This window comes from Elgaria multicarinata, chromosome 1, assembly GCF_023053635.1.
Source record: "Elgaria multicarinata webbii isolate HBS135686 ecotype San Diego chromosome 1, rElgMul1.1.pri, whole genome shotgun sequence".
Classification (NCBI taxonomy): domain Eukaryota; kingdom Metazoa; phylum Chordata; class Lepidosauria; order Squamata; family Anguidae; genus Elgaria; species Elgaria multicarinata.
Genome location: NC_086171.1, coordinates 14,944,984 through 14,967,060, shown reverse-complemented (window position 1 = coordinate 14,967,060; position 22,077 = coordinate 14,944,984). Strand labels below are relative to the sequence as shown.

Below are 22,077 nucleotides of genomic sequence, written 5' to 3'. Positions count from 1 at the left end.
TAACTAATTTTATGTATTATATTTTATTTAGTGTTGTTCCCTGCCTCAATCCAGAGGGAGAGGCGGGTAATAAATATATTATTATTATTATTATTATTATTATTATTATTATTATTATTATTATTATATAAAAAAAAACCTCCAAAAATGCGCAAGCTAGCCCAGGGGGCCAAGCTGCTGAAAGCTTGACTAATTTTACCCATGATGGATTCTCCGATATCCCAAGGTACAACACAGAGCATCAAACAAGACAGTATGACCAAATTCATAAAACCATTAAAATACCAGAATAGCTTAGAACAGTCATATAATGGTAATTTTTAGGAATTTGACTTAATACACATGTAAATGTGCACAAAAATTTGAAATAACATCTACGTTAGCTACATATAAAACTGCATGGATTCATAAGAATCAAGTGGGTGCATGTTGCCCAGAACAGCACATGGCAGGTTATCCTTTTTGGACTTGCTGCACTTTTGTGATCCTTTCATGCAGCCACAGGAAAACATGTCATAGCAAGTCAAGGAGGCCAGGGGGATATGATTTTGCCCCCAGACCCGTTCTAATCAAGGATCTTCCACTTCTGGATCTTTCTAGGATGTCTCTCTGTGTCTTTGTGCCTGGATGAGAAGAATGTTCTGGTCTCCAGCTCTGCATTGTATCAATATGTTTACTCAGATGATCGTGCACACATATGTGCAATCTCATATGCCCCAATATCTGAAAATCATAAGTATGCATTAGTCCACAAATCCTGTAAATGTGGTGCTTTGATGAAAAAGCATATAATTGTTATATGAGTTGCTGTGTGCTGTACCATGCTCAAACACAATCAGTATTTAATTGGCTGTGCATGCGCACAGATGAGTTATACCACATGCCTTCATATCTAAATATGATAAATGTGTGTTAGTCTGCAAATGATGTAAATTTGGTGCTTAACTGAAAAAAGTGCAAAATTGGTTGCTATTCTTCTGCACTACTAATGCTGTAGGTTTTTCTCTCAGGACTACAATAGCATCAGAATAACACTTATTCAGTGAAATGAGAGTTAGGTACACTTTACTAGCCATGGGACTGCAGTTTTAGGTAAGGAGGTATTGATTTTGGCTCTGGAATTAGTTGGCTAGAATCAGAATACACTGACATCAAGAGCCAGTTCTTACACATTCCTCAGCTATCACCTAACTCATCGCTCTTACCCGAAGAAACTCATATAAGTCATAGGGAAGAAAGAGGCAAGACAAGAATCGAATTAATCATTTTTTTTTAACATGATGTTCTTTCATTCTATCTTTTAAACAAATTGATAACTTTTCTATTTAATTTCTTCTCCCTGTTTTCCCTGTCCTTTCACCTGAAAGGATTTCAAGGGGACTGTCTTCACGGCACCAGGTTGGTGGTGCCTCCTGCTTCAAACCTGTGCTTCCCCTTTCCTGGGGCAGCATACCCAATGCTGAGGAGGGAGTGCAGGGTTGCTTGGTGACTGTCCAGGTCCTGGAGCTGCCCCCTGCCCTCTTCCTGGTGGAAGACGACCAACCGCTGGTCACCTTCCACCAGGCACTGCCCCCGGGTTGATCCAGGATTGCCCTCTGAGCAATGTCACACAGCGGAAGTGTCGTGTTGACGTCACTCCATTTGTAAAAGTTTTTTCAAATCGCAGCATTGCAGGGAAGCCCCACAGTGGCTGTGAAGGTACACTTGTGTCGTCTAATGGATACGGTGCCTTATCTACAATAACCGCGGGGCTTTTGCTGCTTATAGACAGCCCAAGGTGGCTTATAGCAATGAAAACCACATATAAAGCACTATAAGCATTAAGGAATGATAAAATAGCATTGCAATGCACTAAAAAAAATGCAGTCAGTATTGCCCCCCCCTCCCAAAATAAGCTAAACGTCTTACCCAAACCATGTTTGCTGTTAGGGAAACAGGTATAAGTTGAAATCTAACTGAACATTTTTTGTTTTACTCATTATCCACTCAATATTGGGAAGCTTGCCTAATGGCAAAAATGGAGTAAAACTAATAAAAAGTTCTATTACATTAAAGATCGTCCTTTTGCATCTGTTTATCACAAGTAGGGAAGTAAATCTATGGTTTGATCATTAGTGCTGGGGAGATATGTGTGTGTTGGCTTGTAAAATAGGTAGGTTGTGTTTTGTTGTGGTTGGTGGTGGTTAAGGGAAGTGAATCTGTTTCCTTAGTTTATTAGGAGTTAAAAATTTTGGTTAAAAGAACTGTGGGGGTGGTTTCCAGCTCTTCAGTAAAACAAAACTCAGTCAAAATGGCCTCGAACTTGTGGTTTGATGAGTTCTCTAAACCCAGACAAAAAGAGTTCACACTGCTATTAAATTTGAGGATCCTGGCCAACTGCATCCTTCCCACAGATGCCTTTGAGGAGAAGTGGACACTACCTAGGCCAGGGGTAGGCAACCTCCAGATGTCTGGGACTACTACAACTCTCATCAGCCCCTGCCACCATGGTGAGGAATTATGAGAATTGCACTCCAAAACATCGGAAAGGCAACTGGTCTAGGCTGTGGTGTTCTTTCAGGATAGATTATACTAAGCTCAAAAAACTCCAAACACAACTTCATGCAATTTGATCTGTTCTCAAGCTCTATGTGGTTCACTAGAAATTACAGCTCACAGACTCCACTAGGAAGTTGAGCAGTGCAGGGCTCTTCTGCCACAGTTTTTGCTAGAGCTGCAGCTTTAAAAAAAGAAAAGAAAAGATTAAATCAATTACACTTCTGTGTGGAATACCGCTACATATTGTAACAAAAGAGTTATCCAGTACTTTTCCTCCTTTAACAATATTCTCAAAAATAATTGTTTTTATTAGCTTTTATCTTTATGGCCCTAACTTTACAGGTGGCTGAAGAAGAAAGAAGACATGTTTTCTGGTGGCAGGTTTCCCAAAGTGCTCTTGCACAAGTAGAAATCCCTAATTTGAGCAGGGGGTTGGACTCAATGGCCTTATAGCCCCCTTGCAACTCTACAATAAAAAAAATATTGGGGTGGGTGGGTGATTTTCTGTGCTGCCTGTCTATGCCACATCTGGTGGTATTCCAGAGGGCCCTCCCACCCTTGGGATTGGCTTAGCTTTTCACGGTCTAGCTCCTGCCTATCTCTCCTCTCTCATCTCACACTATTGCCCCGCTCGTGCTCTTCGCTCTTCTGATGCCATGCTTCTCGCCTGCCCAAGCACCTCCACTTCCCTTACTCAGCTTCGTCCTTTTTCCTCTGCTGCCCCTCATGCCTGGAACGCTCTTCCAGAACACTTGAGAACTACCAACTCAATCACCAACTTTTCTTTTCCCTATAGCTTTTAAACTTTGAGTTTGTTCTGACTCTATGCTGTTAGCTTCACCCTACCCAGTGCCTGTTTACACTTCCCTGTGCCTGTTTGCATTCTCTTTCCCTCCTTATTGTTTACTACAACTTTATTAGATTGTAAGCCTATGCGGCAGGGTCTTGCTATTTACTGTGTGGTCTGTGCAGCACCATGTACATCGATGGTGCTATATAAATAAATAATAATAATAATAATAAAAGGGGAGCTGCATTCCACTCTTAGACAATGCGGTAGAAGCTTGTGATATCATCATTTTGATTGCCAGGGGGGTCATATTGAATGGTCTTGTATAATATTCATCCCCTTCCTTCCTTCCTTCCTTCCTTCCTTCCTTCCTTCCTTCCTTCCTTCCTATGGAGTATAGGAGAGAAGAGTGTTAACAAAATGGGTTAAAATCAGGGGGACGCTTTTCTGTAATTAATCTATTAATCTTAGCTGATCAACATGTAATGTAACTCTTGGAGTGATGCGTTGTGCAGTGCTATTACAGAGCATCAGGTCATTCGATTTTGAAAAGTGTTTTTTTTTTTTTTGGTAGCGTCTGTCTGCATTCACCTCCTTGATGTATCTCCAATAAAATTCTTTTGCTGGCAGAAAGTTGCTCTTAAACGCTATTACTGCTGGGCCTACCCTACCCAGGGAAGCTGAAAAATATGCCCCTAGGTATACATGAGGGCAGTAAGTCAAGAAGCAATCCTGTCATTTTACCCCATATGCTTAATCTCTGTTGAGAATTCAAGTCCAGAGTCCTTGTTTCAGACTTTAAATGAATATTCTTAACTTAATGTTCATCTGGAATCCAATATGTATGTTCAGTACTCCAAGTGCTCCACTGATTCTAGGTTAATATATTGAATTGCTAAGACGGAAAAGGGTAAATGTGAGATCATGTTAAGACTGCGATAAATTATCAAACTGCTTGACTTCTTTTCTTTTCCATATTTTAATTTCTTTTTCTTTTAACAGGATAATGTTTTCTGTTGCCACTTCTCTCTAGAGAACTGAAACTGGAAAATGCAAAAATGTAATGCTACTACGGGTGTGTGTGGGGGGGGGGAAGAGCAGATACGTGATATGATATTTATTTGGAAAACAGGTCTACTCCTTTTGGTTCAGGTCATCAAGGGTTCAAATAATGTCAGGAGAGGAAACCATAATAAGAGTGAGAGAATGATTTTCAAGACTAACATTGTGTGAAGAATGATTTGGGGGAAAATATCCAATTTTTGTAACCTTGAGCCTTGAAACATAATGACATTAAGAGGGAATGGAGAATCTGCAGTGGATTTTTAGTTGTAAAGTTCAAAGTATCAAACTACTCTAAAAGCAGACAGTAACGAAGTAATATAATTGAGAGTGAAAGTTCAGGCTGCCTCACTGGCAAGTTTAGAACACAATATCCCTCCAGAGAGTTAACCTAAATGAGTAATTTGTCTGCTTGTTGGTTTAACAGACGTTATCACAGGTAACTCTTCTCGTGAGAATTGGCTACATTATCCTGACACTGACCTCCATTGGTTTCCTTATGGAGCAAAGGTAGGTAATTGAGCATTTATTTTCTGTATTCTTTTCTGTAACAAATAAAGCATCTTGACTGCCAAAATTATCTCTTACAATATTGAAATCACGCAGGGGAGAAATGCCAAAATGATACTGTGCAAATTAAACACAGAGACACTTTTCAGAAAAGCTGTCTTCTTCACCCACCTTGTAAAATGGCACTGATGCTAATGGATGAGACATCTTGAGGACCGTAGTGCTATCACACAAGTGTCATGGGAGTGGAAAAAAATATGATAAATGATGGAAGTTTAGGATTCTAAAAAACATAGTGCTTACCATCCATGTTTGTAGCCAGCACCAAATCATGATGTGGATAAAATATTATGTTATATGCAACGGACATACGAAACCCATTGCTTAGAACTGTATAATAGCACTAAGATTGTGGTTAAAATAAGCATTCCAAATTACATGCTCTTCAGAAGAACATTCACGTTGCCAGCTAATCTTCAGTGCTACTGGTATTGCCACATTCTGGTTCCATCTAGTTGATGGGGATGACTGTTAGTTGCTAAGGAATTGCCGTGTGCTTTCTTTTTTCCTTCCTCTGGAACTGGCAAAGGAGTTAATTTTTCTTTGGCTCTGAATGTTTTGGGGCCAACAGGCTGTGTAAGGATGTAAAGCAGAAACAGGCAGATTGCAGGATTGCAGAATCTACTTTTTTCTTTTTTACTAGAATGAGGAGGTCTGCCAATCAGAGCTATAGAGAAAATAGTGGCTCAGGGAGTGAACTTACCCTTAGAATTAAGAGCACGTTCTGTCCAGAGGTTTGTTTTCAATACCAGAACTGAGCTCAACAGTCTCTTCAAACAAAAATCCACTCTTAGTCTTTCCTCAAGATTTCAGCAACCTAATTTATGTTTTTAATATTGTTGCTATAGCTAAACAATTGGGTCTCAAAAACTCTTGCTGATCTACTGTAAATTACTCAAAGACCTACCAGTAGATCTCGATCTATCTTCTGCACACCTGTGGAATAGAGCATGTTTAGGGTTTATAGGTTTCAGGATGGGGCTTAGATGTATCTGACATTAACAATTGTCATTGTTGTTCGAATCATATAAAGCAGTGTACATAATTGAAAGCATAAAAAAAAATTACAATACATACCAAACAGCATATGAATCTAATAAAGTTTCAAAGCAGCAAATAAAAACTTTAAAAAGCCGAAGATTTAAAATCACTGCTGGTTGGAACAAAAAGGTCTTTAAAAGATGCTTAAAACCAACAATGAAGAAATCTGGCAGACCTCTAGAGCGTTCCAAACAGGGCCACCAGCACACAAGGGAAATGTCTGCTCACCGTGGCAACCGCTTAATCACATTATAAGCAGAGTATGGCTTGGTTCCCTAATTTCTTCAAAAAGCTCAATAGTTGTCCACAGCCTCAAATCATCAATCAATTTCTTTCTTGCTAATAACATGTTAACTTCAGTTAATTCCATAATTCCAGAGACTACCTGCTAGATTGTGCCCTGAGGTGCACTTGAAGTAGGGCAGTTTCCTACAAAATATCATGCCACAATAAACCACTTAATATTTAATGTCACAGCATATTGGCCACTTAGGGATTCTTTGGAGGTTCTTGTTTAGATGCTACTCTTTTGTAAATAGTCATATTTAATTTGTAGCTTTCATAGTAACCTCATTTGTAGGAATAATTCCCTATCATAGCAAAATTAGTGGCCCAGTGCTGATCAATCTTGAAGTAAAACAGGACAACTGATAAAGAGTAGGGAGCTTTCTGCACAATGAGAAAATCCCATGTGAATTTCACTGTTGATCTCTCCCAAAATGGGACGTAGAGATTTACACTCGTGTGCTGTCTTCATGTTGTTATGGAATCCTGGTGGCCTGAGTGTAGAGCATGGGACTAGTGTGGGAGACAAAGCAGGGAGATCATCATTTCATTAACAGATTTCCCTCCCCCACCCCACCCCCGATACTGAACTCTCAAGGCTTTGGCAAGGGAGGGCGAGTGGCAGCTGTTCTTGCTTCTTTGTAGATTTACTTTTACAACAACAACAACATATTGCTTATTAGCCAACCAGGCCATACACATACAGAAACATAATAAAATACTCCTCTTAGCCAGAGGAAATACCAAAATACAAAGTGTTAATAAAGTGGCTAATAAGAGCAAGTTAAAACATTCGGTAATCCTGAACAGTATTTGCTAACATGTTATATTATATTGACAAGTTTAGTCTTTTATGGTAGGGTGACCAACTGTCAGGATTTCCCCGGATTTGTCCTGGTTTTTGTTCTTTCCATAGTGTCAGGGGGGATTTTCTGTAATTTTCAATAATGTCCTGGAATGACACACCTTCCCCTTTAAGGCTGCCATTAGTATGGCAGGAGGGAATGACATGCTTTCTTGAGGCACATCATTCCCCCACCCCGAGCTCCAATTGAGGTCTTAAAGGGGAAAGTGGGTCATTCGTGGACATTATAGAAAAGGCCCCAATTGGAGTGGGTGGTGGTGGTGCAGAATGAAATCCTTTCCCCTCCTCCACTCCAATCGGGTTCTTTAAGGTGGCGGGGGAATAATGTACTTTCTGCAGGTCTCAGAAAGCTGCTTCCCCACATACACACTAGGTGTCCTCTTTTTTGGTTTCCCAAATATGGTCACCCTATTTTATGGCAGCCACTGACTTCCATTTCTTCAGAGCCGGTTTGACAAACTTGGCATTATATGATGTATAATGATCTATACCAGCCCATAGTGATAGAGTTATGCTTACAGAGGAGTTATCCTTGAACCCAACTATTAAGGGCTCAAGATATTGCTTCCTCAGCTCTGCATACAATGGGCATTCTTCTAGTAAGCGTACTTTTATTAGGGCTGTGCTCCGCTCCGTTCTGGATCCTCAGATCTGGAGCGGATTGGGCTGATCCGGACCACCTAAATCGAGATCTGAATCAGGTCGGGGAGGTCCGGATCGGTCCAGATCGATCTGGAGCTCCGGATGCTATTTTGGGTCAAACTGTGTTTTTTCCCCCATTGACTTGCATTTGGCCAAAAAACCACATGTAACTTATTTGTTTTTAAAGATAGAAACCTGAAAATAACTGAGCTTAGAGATGGCTTATTGGGGTCATTTGTGGAGATTTACAAAAAAATCTGTTCAACGGTTGAGTTGCTATGAATTTTTATTTAATGGGTAAAAGCAGGAGGGGAAAACGGAGGTTTCTCAGTGGTGATGGACAGCATAGACTTGCATTGGAAAATAAAAACGCCTATAACTTTTTTATTTTTCAAGATACACACATGTAACTGGGTACCGTGATAGCTTCTAAATAGATCCTTAGTCATGCCAATTTTGAAGCAAATTGGATCATCCCCTGATTTTTAGGGAATTATTAAAGATTTAACCCTCAACCATTCCCCTGGTTTACAAAAATGCATTCATCACTGTCATTTTTCAAGATACACACATGTAACTGGGCACCATGATAGCTTCTACATAGGACCTTATGCATGCTGACTTTGAAGTAAATTGGATCATCCCCTAATTTTTAGGGAATTATTAAAGATTTAACCCTCAACCATTCCCCTGGTTTACAAAAATGCATTCATCACTGTCATTTTTCAAGATACACACATGTAACTGGGCACCATGATAGCTTCCACGTAGGACCTTATGCATGCCAACTTTGAAGCAAATTGGATCATACCCAAAGGGAACACAGTGCTAATGTTGCCATTCTCTAAAAATCAGGGGATGCTCTTTATATTCAGAGACAGCATGCCTCTCCATGCCAGATGCCAAGGGTTGCACTCTCCCTAAAGGATCGGGTCCATAGTTTGGGGGTGTTCTTGGATCCAGAACTGTCACTTGAGGCACAGGTGAACTCAGTGGCAAAGAGCACGTTTTATCAGCTTAGGTTGATATACCAACTACGCCCTTATCTGGACAGAGATAGCCTAGCTACAGTTATCCATGCTCTGATAACCTCTTGTTTGGATTACTGCAATGTGTTATACGTGGGGCTGCCTTTGAAAATGGTCCGGAAGCTTCAGCTGGTACAAAACAGGGCAGCCCGTTTACTAACAGGGACTGGCCAGCGAGATCACATTACGCCAGTCCTTTTACAACTTCATTGGCTGCCAGTCCAGGTCCGGGCCCGATTCAAAGTGCTGGTATTGACATTTAAAGCCCTAAACGATTTGGGGCCAGGTTATTTGAAGGAACGCCTCCTCCCATATGTACCTGCCCGGACCTTAAGATCATCTACAGGGGCCCTTCTCCGGGAGCCCCTGCCAAAGGAAGTGAGGCAGGTGGCTACTAGAAGGAGGGCTTTCCCCGCTGTGGCACCCCAGTTGTGGAATGAGCTCCCCAGAGAGGTCCACCTGGCACCTACACTGTACTCCTTTTGTCACCAGCTGAAGACCTTTTTATTTTCTCAGTATTTTAACATTTAATTTTAACTTAAATTTAAATCTTACTGTTTTAACTCTGTATTTTAATCTTATATCAATTTTGCTATGTGGTTTTATCCTGGTTGTGCTTTTTATATTGTATTTTGTATTTGTGCTTTTAACCTGTTGGTTGTTTTATTATGGTTTTAATTTTTGTGAACCACCCAGAGAGCTTTGGCTATTGGGCGGTATAAAAATGTAATAAATAAATAAATAAATAAATAGTGTAATGGTCATAAGGAAGCATTTGCACATCGGCTTACGTGACTGCTTGCAAGGGTAGAATCAAAGTATTTCTCCACGGATGACTGCAGAGTTTCACAAGTGGTCAAACCTTTGTGTTAGTATGGATACAACCTATAAACAATTAAACATTTTGTACCTCAGGGACTACGAAGTGTTTGGATCATGAACACTGCAGCCAAACAAAGTGCACAACTGATTCATTAAAAAAAGGATGTTTTAGGGATGTAATTGTGATTCTTCCTTACTGCGAGGATAAGCTGAGCTGATTAACAGAAAACAGACATTAATTTCTGTTGATTTAATTATTTTTAGACCTGAAGCTGCTGCTTTGGAATCTGCCCGTTGCTGTGCTTTTCTGGCTCTCCATAAACTTGGTTATCTCAAAACCTATATTGCACTTCTGTCGATGACGTATGAGGTAAGATGACTTTATTTAGCATAGAGTATCTTAAAGAATATATATGTGTGCATATACACAGATATATAAATTCAATCTGGACTTTAGAAATGTGGAATATATATAAAATAATAATTTAGAAGTGTGGTGTGGAATATATATAAAAACACAACTTGCATGCATAGCCGAGTGATAATTGTGCACCAGGTGAGTTTAGTGATAATTTTGTACCAGATGTGATGGTAGCAGTCTTATGTTTTCAAATCAGATTATTATTATTATTATCTTCTCTCTGTTTGCATGTTTGTCATATGTTATTGTATTATTATTATTATTATTATTATTATTATTATTTCACTAGGAAGATCTTAATTATATTCATGTATCTTAAACAAAATTAACCAAAACTATGATTGTAGTTTGCAGAGATTACTGATCTAGCTCATTTTGAACTTTCTTCAGAGTTCCTTATATTTTGAATTGGGTTTCAGGGCTTGTTCTTTTACAAAATCTGAACCTGACATTTAAGCCACCCTGCAACATACTGTGATATCTTGTGGCAACAATTTGTCATTTTCATAAACACGTTGTTGTTTCTATTCTTGCCACCTTTATCCATAAGCAGTGGTGCTTTTTACATTCCCCTGTTTATGTTGAACTTGTATATTTTAACACCCAAGTAATTCAGCTCTAAACCTTTTTCTTTTTATTGGATTTATATCCCACTTTTCCTTACATCAACCCTAAGAAAGTAGGTTAGGCGGAGAGATTGTGAGTTTCCCCACTCCTGCTCCAGTGCTTTAGCTCATGGCCCTCCAGTTGTGTTGGTCATGCTGGGTAGGCATGATGGAAGTTGTAGTCCAGCATATCTGGATGCACCAGATTGGGGAAGGCCTGTCTGATCATCATTCCACACTAGATTACTTTCACCCTACAGTGCAACTGATCTTCATTTTCTCTTCTTAACACATTCCATCCCATTATTCCTGCATGGCCAGGCAGCTTAGCACGTCGTGACAAATTTCCTTCTTTATTTGAGTTAAAGGTGTTCTCTGCCCATAAATTGTGCACCATTGAAGAGGGACAACTTCATTCTTTCCAGAATACATCAGCTGAAGTTTTTCCATCACTCTTAGAATAAGCACTCAAAAGGTGTACAGACAACACTGCTTCTGAGATTTGAAAGTTATAGTTGCCCATGGGACATGTTCACTTTCTTCAACCTCTCATACTGGAATAGTAGCTTTTGCAGCTATATGGAGTCCTTCAGAAACTTGTTTGTCAGAGACATTTGTAAAAAAAGAAAAGAAAGACAAGCATGTACCATAGGCAACAGTGGTTCTATAGTTTATTCCATATATCTCTTTTACAATTTCAAAACTCTGTAAAAATCTCTTCCTACTCTCAATTTCTGTTTGTGGTGCTGTTGTAAAGTTGTTGTAATATATATATATATATATGTGTGTGTGTGTGTGTGTGTGTGTGTGTGTGTGTGTGTCTGTGTATATTATACATTGTTTTTAATGTTTTCAAATTGTTTCAATGTTTGAAAAACATTTTAATGTTTTTAAATTGTTGCAAGTTTTAACTGCAAGGATGCAATCCTATGCATGTTTAGACAGAAAAAAACCTTACAACTCCCAGCATTCCCGAGTGAGCCTTGTTGGCTCCCTAAATCATCTTTCAGGGATTATTTAGATCAAAAGGTGAGTCATCTTTTAAAATTATTACCCTCCAATCTAAAAAATACAGTTATCTATACACATTCTACAGCCCTGCTCATCTGCGTAGCAGGAAAGGAGTCCATACTGTGAGCATTGGTGGGAAAGAGAAGGTGTTTCCTACTGTCATGGGAACAAAAGAAGCTGTCCATTGGTCCCTCTAGCCCAGTATTGTCAACATGACTGGCAGCAGCTCGGCAGGATTTCAAGCAAGATCCTTTCCTAACCTTACGTTCTGCATGCAGAGCATGTGCTTTACCACTGAGCCTTGAGCCCTCCTATCAACTGTAAGAATTGCAAAGCACTCCATAGCTGTATAACCTAAAAAAGAAGATAGAGGGAGGAAGTAATGGGAGGAAGCCCCCATGAAGCTTTGTGATAAAAATCTCAGCAGACAGAGATTTAAACAAACTTAAGTTTGTAATATTAATATTCTATATATTATCTTTGCCAAAAAGAAAGTTCTGCCTTGGTAGTCTAGTAAGGTGGACTTTCTTGACAAGACAAGAGCCCTGGGGGCAATAATGCCCCTTGGAAAAAAAACCATGGCTGAACCTTGCATTCAGTAGATTAAGTTAGTTTCCACTTGGGTGTGACAGAGTCATTGCCGATTTTAGCCTTAGCTGGTGTGTGAGCTGGCTTCACCACCATCAGCTAAAGCTGATGATGTATGGTTCCAGATGCTCTGGCCAATTGACCGTAAAATTGCTCTGCATTTCTGGCGGGGCAGCCAACTTGGAGCTTTTTAAAAATCTCCATGCCTGAAGCTCAGCACCCACCGTTTGGAAGCTGCTCATTATTCTTCTCCTGCCCCCTGAACTGAGCAAAAGAAAGACTTCTGGAATCAATTAGAAATGTCTGCCCTTGATGAGAATTGCACGTGAGTTTGGAATTGTGAGGCTTTGATAGTGTCAGCCAACAGCTGCAGTTTCAGGTGGTAAAATCAAGGGAAGAATTTTTACAGAGCTTAATTACAATCAGAAAGTATATATTTATAACGATTTGGAGGAGACAGAAACAAGTCAAGTTGGAAACTGTCAAGTATATCATTGAAGATGAGACTATAAAAAGTCTGTTTCATCACAGGAACATAAACAAAACATTTATTGTTGGGACCTCAAGGTTGGGAGACTGCGTCAAGTGAAACTGGAAATTATGATGTTTTCTGTAGTCCTTGCTACAAAAGGAACATCTGGCAATATTTATGTCATTCCCATTTGACAAGTCAAGGCAATAATAAGAGTGATATACATTTGTGTACAAGTGCAGAATACAGTCTTTCCTAGATAAATACGATAATCTGAAGCTAAACCTTTCCAAGTCTAGTGACATGAGCGTTTAAAAAATATACTTTAAACATTTTATATTTACAATAAATGAGAATTCTTGGAAGCTGTTCTGTGCTGCAGATGACCATCGTGATTATCCTAAGCTTCCTGTTCTGTCATGATTGCCTTAAGTACCAATGATGGAAAAAGAAAGTAAAATTATATTTGAACTCTAAAAAAAATCTATTTCATATCTACCCCATTCAGATATTTAAGCATGACTTCTTTTACGTCCTGAAAAATCAGCATCCACTGCTTCTCATAACATTTTTAGCAAGTAGTAAAAACTCTGAAAATAGAGTCTGCTTTCCAGTCCACAGCTGCAACTGTAAAGGCAGAACTTACCTTTGCACCGATAGCTTCAGAATGGAACAACATTTCCATTACTTTTATTTAATTTGTATCCACCTTACTAGTTCCAAGCAGGGCTCTCAATGTAATAACATAATATCAGAGCAAGATAAAATAATAAAATATTAAAACCTTTTAATCAACCACTGCTAAAATCACAGTGTTCGAAAACATGAACAATATCTCTACAGCCTCTCAAAAGATTTAAAAGGTTTTTGCCTGTTTATTAGGTCTCCTTGAGCTTTGTAGAATATAGGAAAAAATAATAATCTTGATAATGCTATCAAACTTCCATGCTAACATATCAATTAAAATAAAATGTAAGAAGCCAAAACAATGAAGGTAACAAGTTCACTTTCACCAAACGCCCATCTGATCAACAGAAACAACGAGGGCTTGCATTTGCTCCGAAAGAGTAGCAGAGTAACAGTTGTCCTTGACTTTTTAGCTCCAAAATCACAATGGCTGCTTAACTGAAGATGAGGTTATTTACTAAGCAGATCAGACCAAGAGCTGTAGTGAGCTTTGTAGCTGAGCAGGGATTTGAATCTGGATAGTCTCCTCAGCCCTACACTCTTTTTTATTATTTTTATTATAAATTTCAGCAAAAGAAAACCATAAAAAAGAAAAAATAGAGAAAGAATATAATATACTTTTATTGTTTAAATGTATCAATTCCACTTGATCAGTGTAAGCCAACTCATCACTCAGGTACAGATGTTGCTGTTCTTGGACTTTTCATCTCTGCTAGTCTGCCTGCTTATCTCCATCCTCAGACCCTAACTACGTGTTATCTTTAAATGTAGCATACTGCTATGACAGTGCTCTTTTCTTTCTCAAGAGTGAAGGCAAGGACCTGATCCAGATTGGAGCCTTTGTGGGTGGGGCTAGGAAGCTTTAGCCGTTTCCCCCCCGCTGTGGTCTAGATTCAGGTCAGGGGGACGTTGCTTGCAATTTGCAGTGGAAGAAATGCACCCATTGAAGCAAATGGGGGCTTTTCCCCATGCATATTGCAGGTGCAGGGGCCCCCTGATCCAGCTCTGGACCACAGCTGGTAGAAAACTTTAGATCCCCTCTACCCCCCCCCTTCCACATTAACATCCTGATCAGAGCCCCCGTGCTTAATTTTGAGTAAACAACAACAACCTACTGAAGTAGCTACATGCTAATTATTAAAGGTAACATGTAGCTTGGCCCTGATAGTTGCATGAGACAAAGATGGATAGAGATGGGATGTAGCATTCTAATTTACATAACATTCTAATAGTTGGTTTTGGAGTGGCTTAAATGCCGTGCGAGTGGAATCCTACTCATCTAATATCTGGTAGTAACTTCTAATGGAATTGCAACTGATATATAGCACAGTAGGATGAATTTTCAGAGTGGCAGCCATCCAGTGATCTTATGCTACAATAAACGTTCCGCTGTTTCATCAATTCTTTTGGTACTATGATGGAATTTCCCATTTGTCATGCACTGTGTCTCCCAAATATCCCTGTTTGCCATCAGCTATGTGTATCAGTAGGGTCAGGCTGAAGGTTCCCGCACATGTCCCTATTAGAAGTAGTCACCTCACAGCATTCCATCATCTTGACTTTTACTCAAACCCTAGAAGAGATGGAATTAATTCCCATGTTTATTTTTTATGTGGTAAAGTTATGATGAGATTATTTTACCTTACTGGTTTCATACAGTGACTATTTTGGTTGCCCGTCCATGTGATGACAGCTAGAACCTGCCGTGTCAGTCATCCTGTCAATTGTCAAGCTGTAGAAAGTATCACCTATCACCACATGGGGATGCTTGAATAAGAATATTCACACTGTGAAATTAATGAGGCAAAATCACCTTGTGATGCCGTTACCACATCAAATGTGAACATGTGAACTGGACCATAGAGGGCAATGAAATGAATCTTGATCAGTCCTTATAGGCTCATTACAACATAATGTCTGTAATTTTGAAGTGTTAAATGTCATTGTTTGAACAGTCAGAACGTGAATGTGATGTTTTTGTTTTTATTTCATGACACGATTTGATCCCACTTTACATAACATTCCTTTTCCTATTAGAATCTATGGAGACACATTGATTCTAAACTTTTCCCCAATCTTAACTTGGGTTCTTCAAGCTTTTTAAAAATATTACCTAGTTTGCTAATGCAGCTTACAAGGAACAGTCATGCAATCTTCTAATAACTTTTAAGATCATTATTCAAATGTTAAGTTGGATTCCTCATATTGGCCTTTACACAGGTGGTAAAAAAATTATTGTTCTGCCGAGCTTTTGGTGATTCATTTCACGCCTTAATTTTAGAGTACCCCCCTGTTTTTATGTAATGTGTGTATTATCTATCTGTTTTTGAGGGTTTAAAGATAGTTGTGTTTTATTGTTTTCATGGTTTTATTCTATATCGCCTTGAGTATTCATGGAGTTAAGGGGAGATTCAAAAATTCATTAAATAAAACCAGTACATAAAATTTCTTTTCTCTTAAATTATTCCCCAAGTATAAATTGTGCCGTTGAGCACTCCATCTATTCTTTGTGCAAACAAATCCTGTGAAATAGATAACTTATTCCTGCTCATCAACCTATTATTTCTACACTCAGGAGATTCATCATTTGTGAGGCTTGTGAGAGTTCCGTGTGCTATTAATAGCCTCCGCTGTGTGCTATTACTGCCATCAAGTGTAATTATATCATTATGCACATGTAACTGTTCATATACTGTAATCTCCCAGGTATGACAGTTCTATTATGTTTTAATCTTGTGCAGGGTATTCAAATGGCATAATGCTTGAAAAACGCAAATGAATATACTAACCAGGCCATCAATATTCTTCAGTTGGAATATGTGGGAAAATGTTTAGAAAAAATACAGATTGCCTTTTAATGGAATTTTTTTAAAAGGGAGTTCTTTTAGAAATATCCTATGTTCTTGCTAATGAAGAGCCCAAAATACCTTGTTGTAACAAACCTAAACAACATCAAATATTATTTTCCAAAGAGTTTTTTAATCACTCTTAGTATCAAAGAAGAACGCAAGCTCAGTTACGTATTCACATACTGAGTTTAATGGAGACCTGAAGGTATATCAGACTCAAATAAACCAACTTAGGACTTTGCTAGACCTGCCGGGATAAGCCGGCAGGGAGGCGGGGCGACGGCGTGCTAACTTTAAAGCGCGCTGCCCAGCCTCCTAGACGGCCAACGCGTAGGGACGATGCAAGCCCTGCAGCGTTGACCATGTTTTTTTTTTTTAAAGGCCATGTGGGGCCCGAAGCCTCCGGAGAAGGTAAGGGGTTTTTTTATTTAAGCCCCCCCATCCGCCCTCCCTCGCCGTCTCCTGTTCGTCGCCCTCCGCCATCCCCTCTCCTGCTGGTCCGGCCTTCCCCCCCATCTCCCCCCCGGATCACCCCCCCCCAGCATGATGGGCACAGCGCTCGTATGAGCGCTGTGCCAGGTCTGTGGCTTTTCGCGGCTACTCGAGTAGCCACAAAAAGCCACGGACCTTCCTAGACATTTTGCAGCCCCAGCCTGAGGCTGGGGCTGTGAAAAAGGCGCGCCATAAGCGACCTCACTTATGGCGCGTTAGAGAAGGCCTCAGTGCGGCCTGGCGCCGGATTCCCCTGTGCGTCATCTGGACGCACAGCAGGGAAACCGGCCCACAAAGCGCGCTAAGGCCTCGTCTAGGAAGGCCCTTAATCTTATTAGGTAATCCCTAAGAAATTCTGCACAAATGCACAGTGCATGTTAACATAAAGCTAAAGGCAAGGCCTGAGGCTTACTCCGCAATATGTAATTGCTTTGTAGCTTATCACTCTTGAGCCTGCAATGCCTTAAACCAAATTGCTACTGCTACTGCCACATCCAACATCAAAATTGTTCCAAGCCACTATGAGCAATCTCTGTTACCAGTGCCAAAGAAGAACCAGTTACTTGAAAGACTGAGTACTGGTAGGTGCAATCCTTCTTTCCTTCCTTAGAAATATAGGAACATAGAAAGCACCCTTATACTGAGTCAAACCATTGGTCTAACTAGCCCAGTATTGTCAACACTGACTGGCAGTGGCTCTCCAGGGTTTCAGGCAAGAGTTTTTCCAGTCCTACCTTGAGATGGTAGAGATGAAATCTGGGATCTTCTGTATACAAAGCAAGTGCTCTACCACTGAGCCACAGCCCCTCCCATCTACCTGTTCCATCTACCTGTTCCATCTATCTATTCCAGGGGTGTACAATGCAAACTACCAGCTGGCATACTACTAGATTGTCCTCCTAAAAACAATCTGCATAACTCAGTACCATCTGTTTTTGCAAGATGCCTGGACTTCTATTTGCTCACTCAAGATCCATCTGATACAAATCCGTTTGGCAAGCTCTCTGCTGACTTTCCTTTGACCCTATCTTGAAAAAGAAACATTCTCCTTGAGATCTGCATTTTTCTTTAGCTCATCAGAACAAGGTCTAGTTGTAATCTGGAAAAATCCACAACACTTTTAATGCTTATTATGAAAGGTCATCTCTAGTAGCCCCTGTTTAAATAATTTCCTTCATGGGGTGCAATATAAATATCAGATTGCTTCCGTGTAATATTTAGCTAAATGTAGAAAGGCTCTTAATAGGGAAATGTGCATATTCAAGATGTGGGGAAGCTTCAAACATACTTGACATATGTGTTTGGCTGCTTCTGACTGAATAAGCCTGATCCCCTTTCACAGAGTAATAGTTGGAATGAGCCCCAGACCTCTCCTGCCCCCCTTCATCAAGCTATTCAATCTAGACTATAATGTGCCACAAACAGAAAGCAGGTCTACTGCATGGTATTTATGGAAAGCATAGTTTGAATTTTCTGACCCAAAGGCTGCATTCAGACAAACCTTGGTGTGTGTTAGGAGGAGACAGAGGGTAGAATCCTCTGTTCCCTTATGCCCCACCGATTACTATCACTGCAGGGTGATTAAAAAGGGTAAATAAAAATAGTACACATAGCTCCACTATGCATGCATAAAGGAACGTTTAGTTTGCCCCTGAAACAAGATAACTTTAAACAGTTGTTTATGAATCTGGCTTGTTTCAATAAACCATAGTTAAAATTGACCACAGTTTAGGGTTTGAATGCAACACTTATCTGCGGTTAATAGAAAGCAGAAGTAATAGCTTCCATTCTCTTCACAGTTGTCCTGAAGGAGGAGAGGAGAGAAGGATCACTTGAGCCTGAAGCTCACCTAGGCTCATTCACATCATGATAAACCATTATTTATTCTTATGCCTGAAGGCAACCAGTAAATCCATACCGCATGCAAGTTTGGCTTCTCTTGCAAGCGGGAGTGGCTGTTGTAGCCAGGAACTTATCAGCATAGAAAGCTTAGTGTTACGTTCAAACCTGGACCCTGGATTGTTGCTCCTCTAAAAAGCCTGGATTTGGGAGCCAACGATAAGCCTGACTTGATAGAGGAGATACAAGCAATGGGGCTGAGTTTGGATGTAATGCTAAGTTTTCTAAAGCAGGAGGAGCCAAGCAGGAGTGATAATGCATTGCACAGCAGCGCACTTGATCATTACTGATAAGCCAGTTTACCATTTTGTTTATTTATTTACTTTATTTTTTTGTGGCATGTATATACCGCCGAATATAATAAACTCTCTCATCAGTTTTGGGTGAACATAGCCACTTTGTTGTTTTATAGTGCCCCAATAAAGACTTTAATAGAAATGCATTGGGCAGAATAAATTATAATGTAGTGTATGCACCTTAAAAGTTCTCTTTCCATTCCTGAACTGTCCACAAAATCATGAGAGCTTCTGCAGAAGCAATCAAAGTTCTATGAAAAAGTGTTGTACGCCTTGACTCTTAGAATATAATTATTTTCCTAATTGTGTTGCAAAATAAGAGATATGATGCACTATAACACAGCTATTAATTTATTGCTCAACAGAAAGTCAATAAAAAAAAATTGTGTCTTTTCTGCTGTCAAATCTTGGCCCGCAAGGGCAGTAATATTCTAATAAAAATGGGCTATTACCTGTGCACCTGTCTGAATCAGTTGTATTTGGGGATTTGTGCTGAGTATTATTGAAGTTTATCATATAGAAAATCTTGTGGTATATTTTAAACGTATGCAAATATATGTGAAAGAATATTGGCTGATTTCATTTGGTAAGTTCGTAATTTTTTTTAAAAAAGTCTAAATTTATTAGCTACTTATTAGACATTGCTGCACCACCAGACATATTGGATTATTTTAAACATTTAGTGTGATGTTTTTCCTATGATGTGGACCCATTAAAATAGCTGTAGTGGTTTCTCTGTGGATTAGTAAAAAAATATTTTGGAAATTCTTGCATTCAGTGCAGCCATCTATTTTAAGTAAAGAAAAGAAGATTATTAAGCTACCAGTGAGACGTGTGAATATTGTGATTGGCCGCCGTGTCTAAACCTGTGGACAGGTATAATGCAAAGTGCAAATGAATTGCTACTGTATAAGCTTAAAACTGCAGATGTGAAAGCTAAAATAATATTTAACTATTCATGGTATAATGAATTCTTGCTTGGCGGCTGGCATTCCGAGTCTATTTGAAAGGTACTGTTGGCTTGAGATACAAGTGATTTGGCAGAGGCCTTGCCTAATATATATTCTTAGAGCCTGTCTGCGCAAGGATGCTGGCAGTTTTAGTGTGATTTCTATTCCAGGAGACAAGTTTCTGTCCAAGGTAGCATATGAGTGACCAAATATTTTCCAGTGGAATCTGGGCACTGTAAAATTTCCGGAACTAAGCCGAAAGATTGCAGAGCTTGCTAAACTCCCCCCCCCTTTTTGCATACCAGTGTGATGGTGAAATATTTCCAGCTGGAGTACACTGTGGTGAAAGGCAGTAAATTGAACAGACCATTTCTCTTGGTAGTATTTTACTAGTATTTTAAATGGTGGTATTGTATTACCACTAATCAACAATTGTTTTTAAATTACAACGCCATGACAAGACCATAAAACCCTTTTGCCGTCCAATTAATCTCTCTCAGAAAATTAACAGCAACAAGGTAGGTAATGGCATCTGATCATTTCACATCAAGCCAGCAATCTTCAGACCAAACCAGATGTAAATGGATTTTTCTCTTAAGAAAGCAATTAAGAAAAAGATGGTTTTTGCCAGTTTGCTTATCTTCCCTCAAGCATTTTCAAATCTGTTTTACAAATGTAGAGTCTCCCCTTTCTGACAAGCTGTTTAAATGTAGAAGAGGCTGCATTTCCATCTCCAATAAAAACCAAGCAGACATTTCATTATGATGCGTGACACTTTGGGGCTAAATTAGAGCCAGCAGGTTCTGTCAGGGCTGCTCTCACTCTTTGTGAATTTTGAGTAAATTAGGATTCTATAAATTATAGCCCTATTTTTTGGTACCATTGTTTAACACAGCACACATGGAAAACACACTACAACTTGTGTTGTAATTCAGTTTTAATGATGCAACACTTGGTTCCAGTTGATTGTTAGAAGGCTGTGCTAGTGTTGGTTTCGTGCTTCAGACGTTGCATGTTCCATAGCAATTACAGCCGAGCTTTCAATAATGGTTGTTGGCGGGGTATCCACAAGTGAAGTCATAACAATTTTGAAAAAAAAGAACTAATAAAAATGCACCTGCCTTGTGGTGGAAAACGAGACTTTAACATCTTTGCTTTGAAGTTGGGTGAAGGCTGTGGTATTAACTAACAGATACTGGTATTATAATGCAGTAATCCAGTCCCTCAGGGGAAGTGCAGGGATTTGTAATACAAAAAAGCTGCTATTTTCTAGTCACCATGACAATCTATGTGAAGAATGGAAATAATGAGGTGCTGATAAAAACTAGAAGGGTGTTAGCTATAAAGTTAGGAATATGTGGAAAAATCACTTGTAGTTTGGAAGATTTAGTTTAGGTGAGAAATCATGGAACTGGAATATTTGTTTTTTGTCAGTGGTTATGTTGGGCCTATTGGCATGTCTGAAACATGATTGGAAGGCACTTGATACCCTAATCTTGTTGAAGCTGAGATCTATGTCTGGTTGGTGCCTAGATATGAAACTCATGGGGAACCCTATGTACACTGTCTTGGGTTCAGTGGAAGAAAGGTGGCATATAAATGTTATAAATAAATGTAGACATTCAATCAAAAATGGGTTCCAGGAAACTCTTCAGGGGAAGCTAATTTGGAAGAAATAGTAGTGCAATAGACTGTTTTAGTTTAAAGATTGCAGTAGAAAAACTAATTTGGAACATATTCTTGGGCCTCAGTATGCAGTATCTCATCCAGAGTGGTCCCTTGCAATCCATTAGGGATGCTATATAATAAATATATGATGCAGCTTCAGTATGATTCAGATGAGTTGTGCTAAATGCAAATTGCTTGTGTGTGTGTGTGTGTATATATATATATATATATATATATATATATATATATGAATTATTTATTATGATAAATACACATAGTTAATCCAACCTGTGAAGTCTCCCTATTTTATCAACAGACTTCTGATTTTAAGGTTGATCTCCCTTTCTGCCTCTTTGAACTCTTATTTCCCACCTTTATCTTTCTAAGAGTTTCACATTCATTGAAGTTTTCTAAGTGATATTATTATTAGTTAAGGCTGTCCAAGAACTGAGCTTGCTAGGTCACAATAGAAAACACTGAAAGATGGCACAGGTCC

The 22,077-nt window shown here is 39.3% G+C and overlaps 1 protein-coding gene across 1 annotated transcript in view; it reads left to right on the top strand.

Annotated features, from left to right (window-relative positions):
• AGMO (alkylglycerol monooxygenase) overlaps positions 1–22,077 on the top strand; it is a 148,908-nt gene that overhangs the window by 79,300 nt on the left and 47,531 nt on the right. The window contains exons 11-12 of the mRNA XM_063123615.1: positions 4,818–4,900; positions 9,908–10,013. Coding sequence (XP_062979685.1) covers positions 4,818–4,900; positions 9,908–10,013 — 189 coding nt within the window. The remainder of the gene's footprint in view (positions 1–4,817; positions 4,901–9,907; positions 10,014–22,077) is intronic.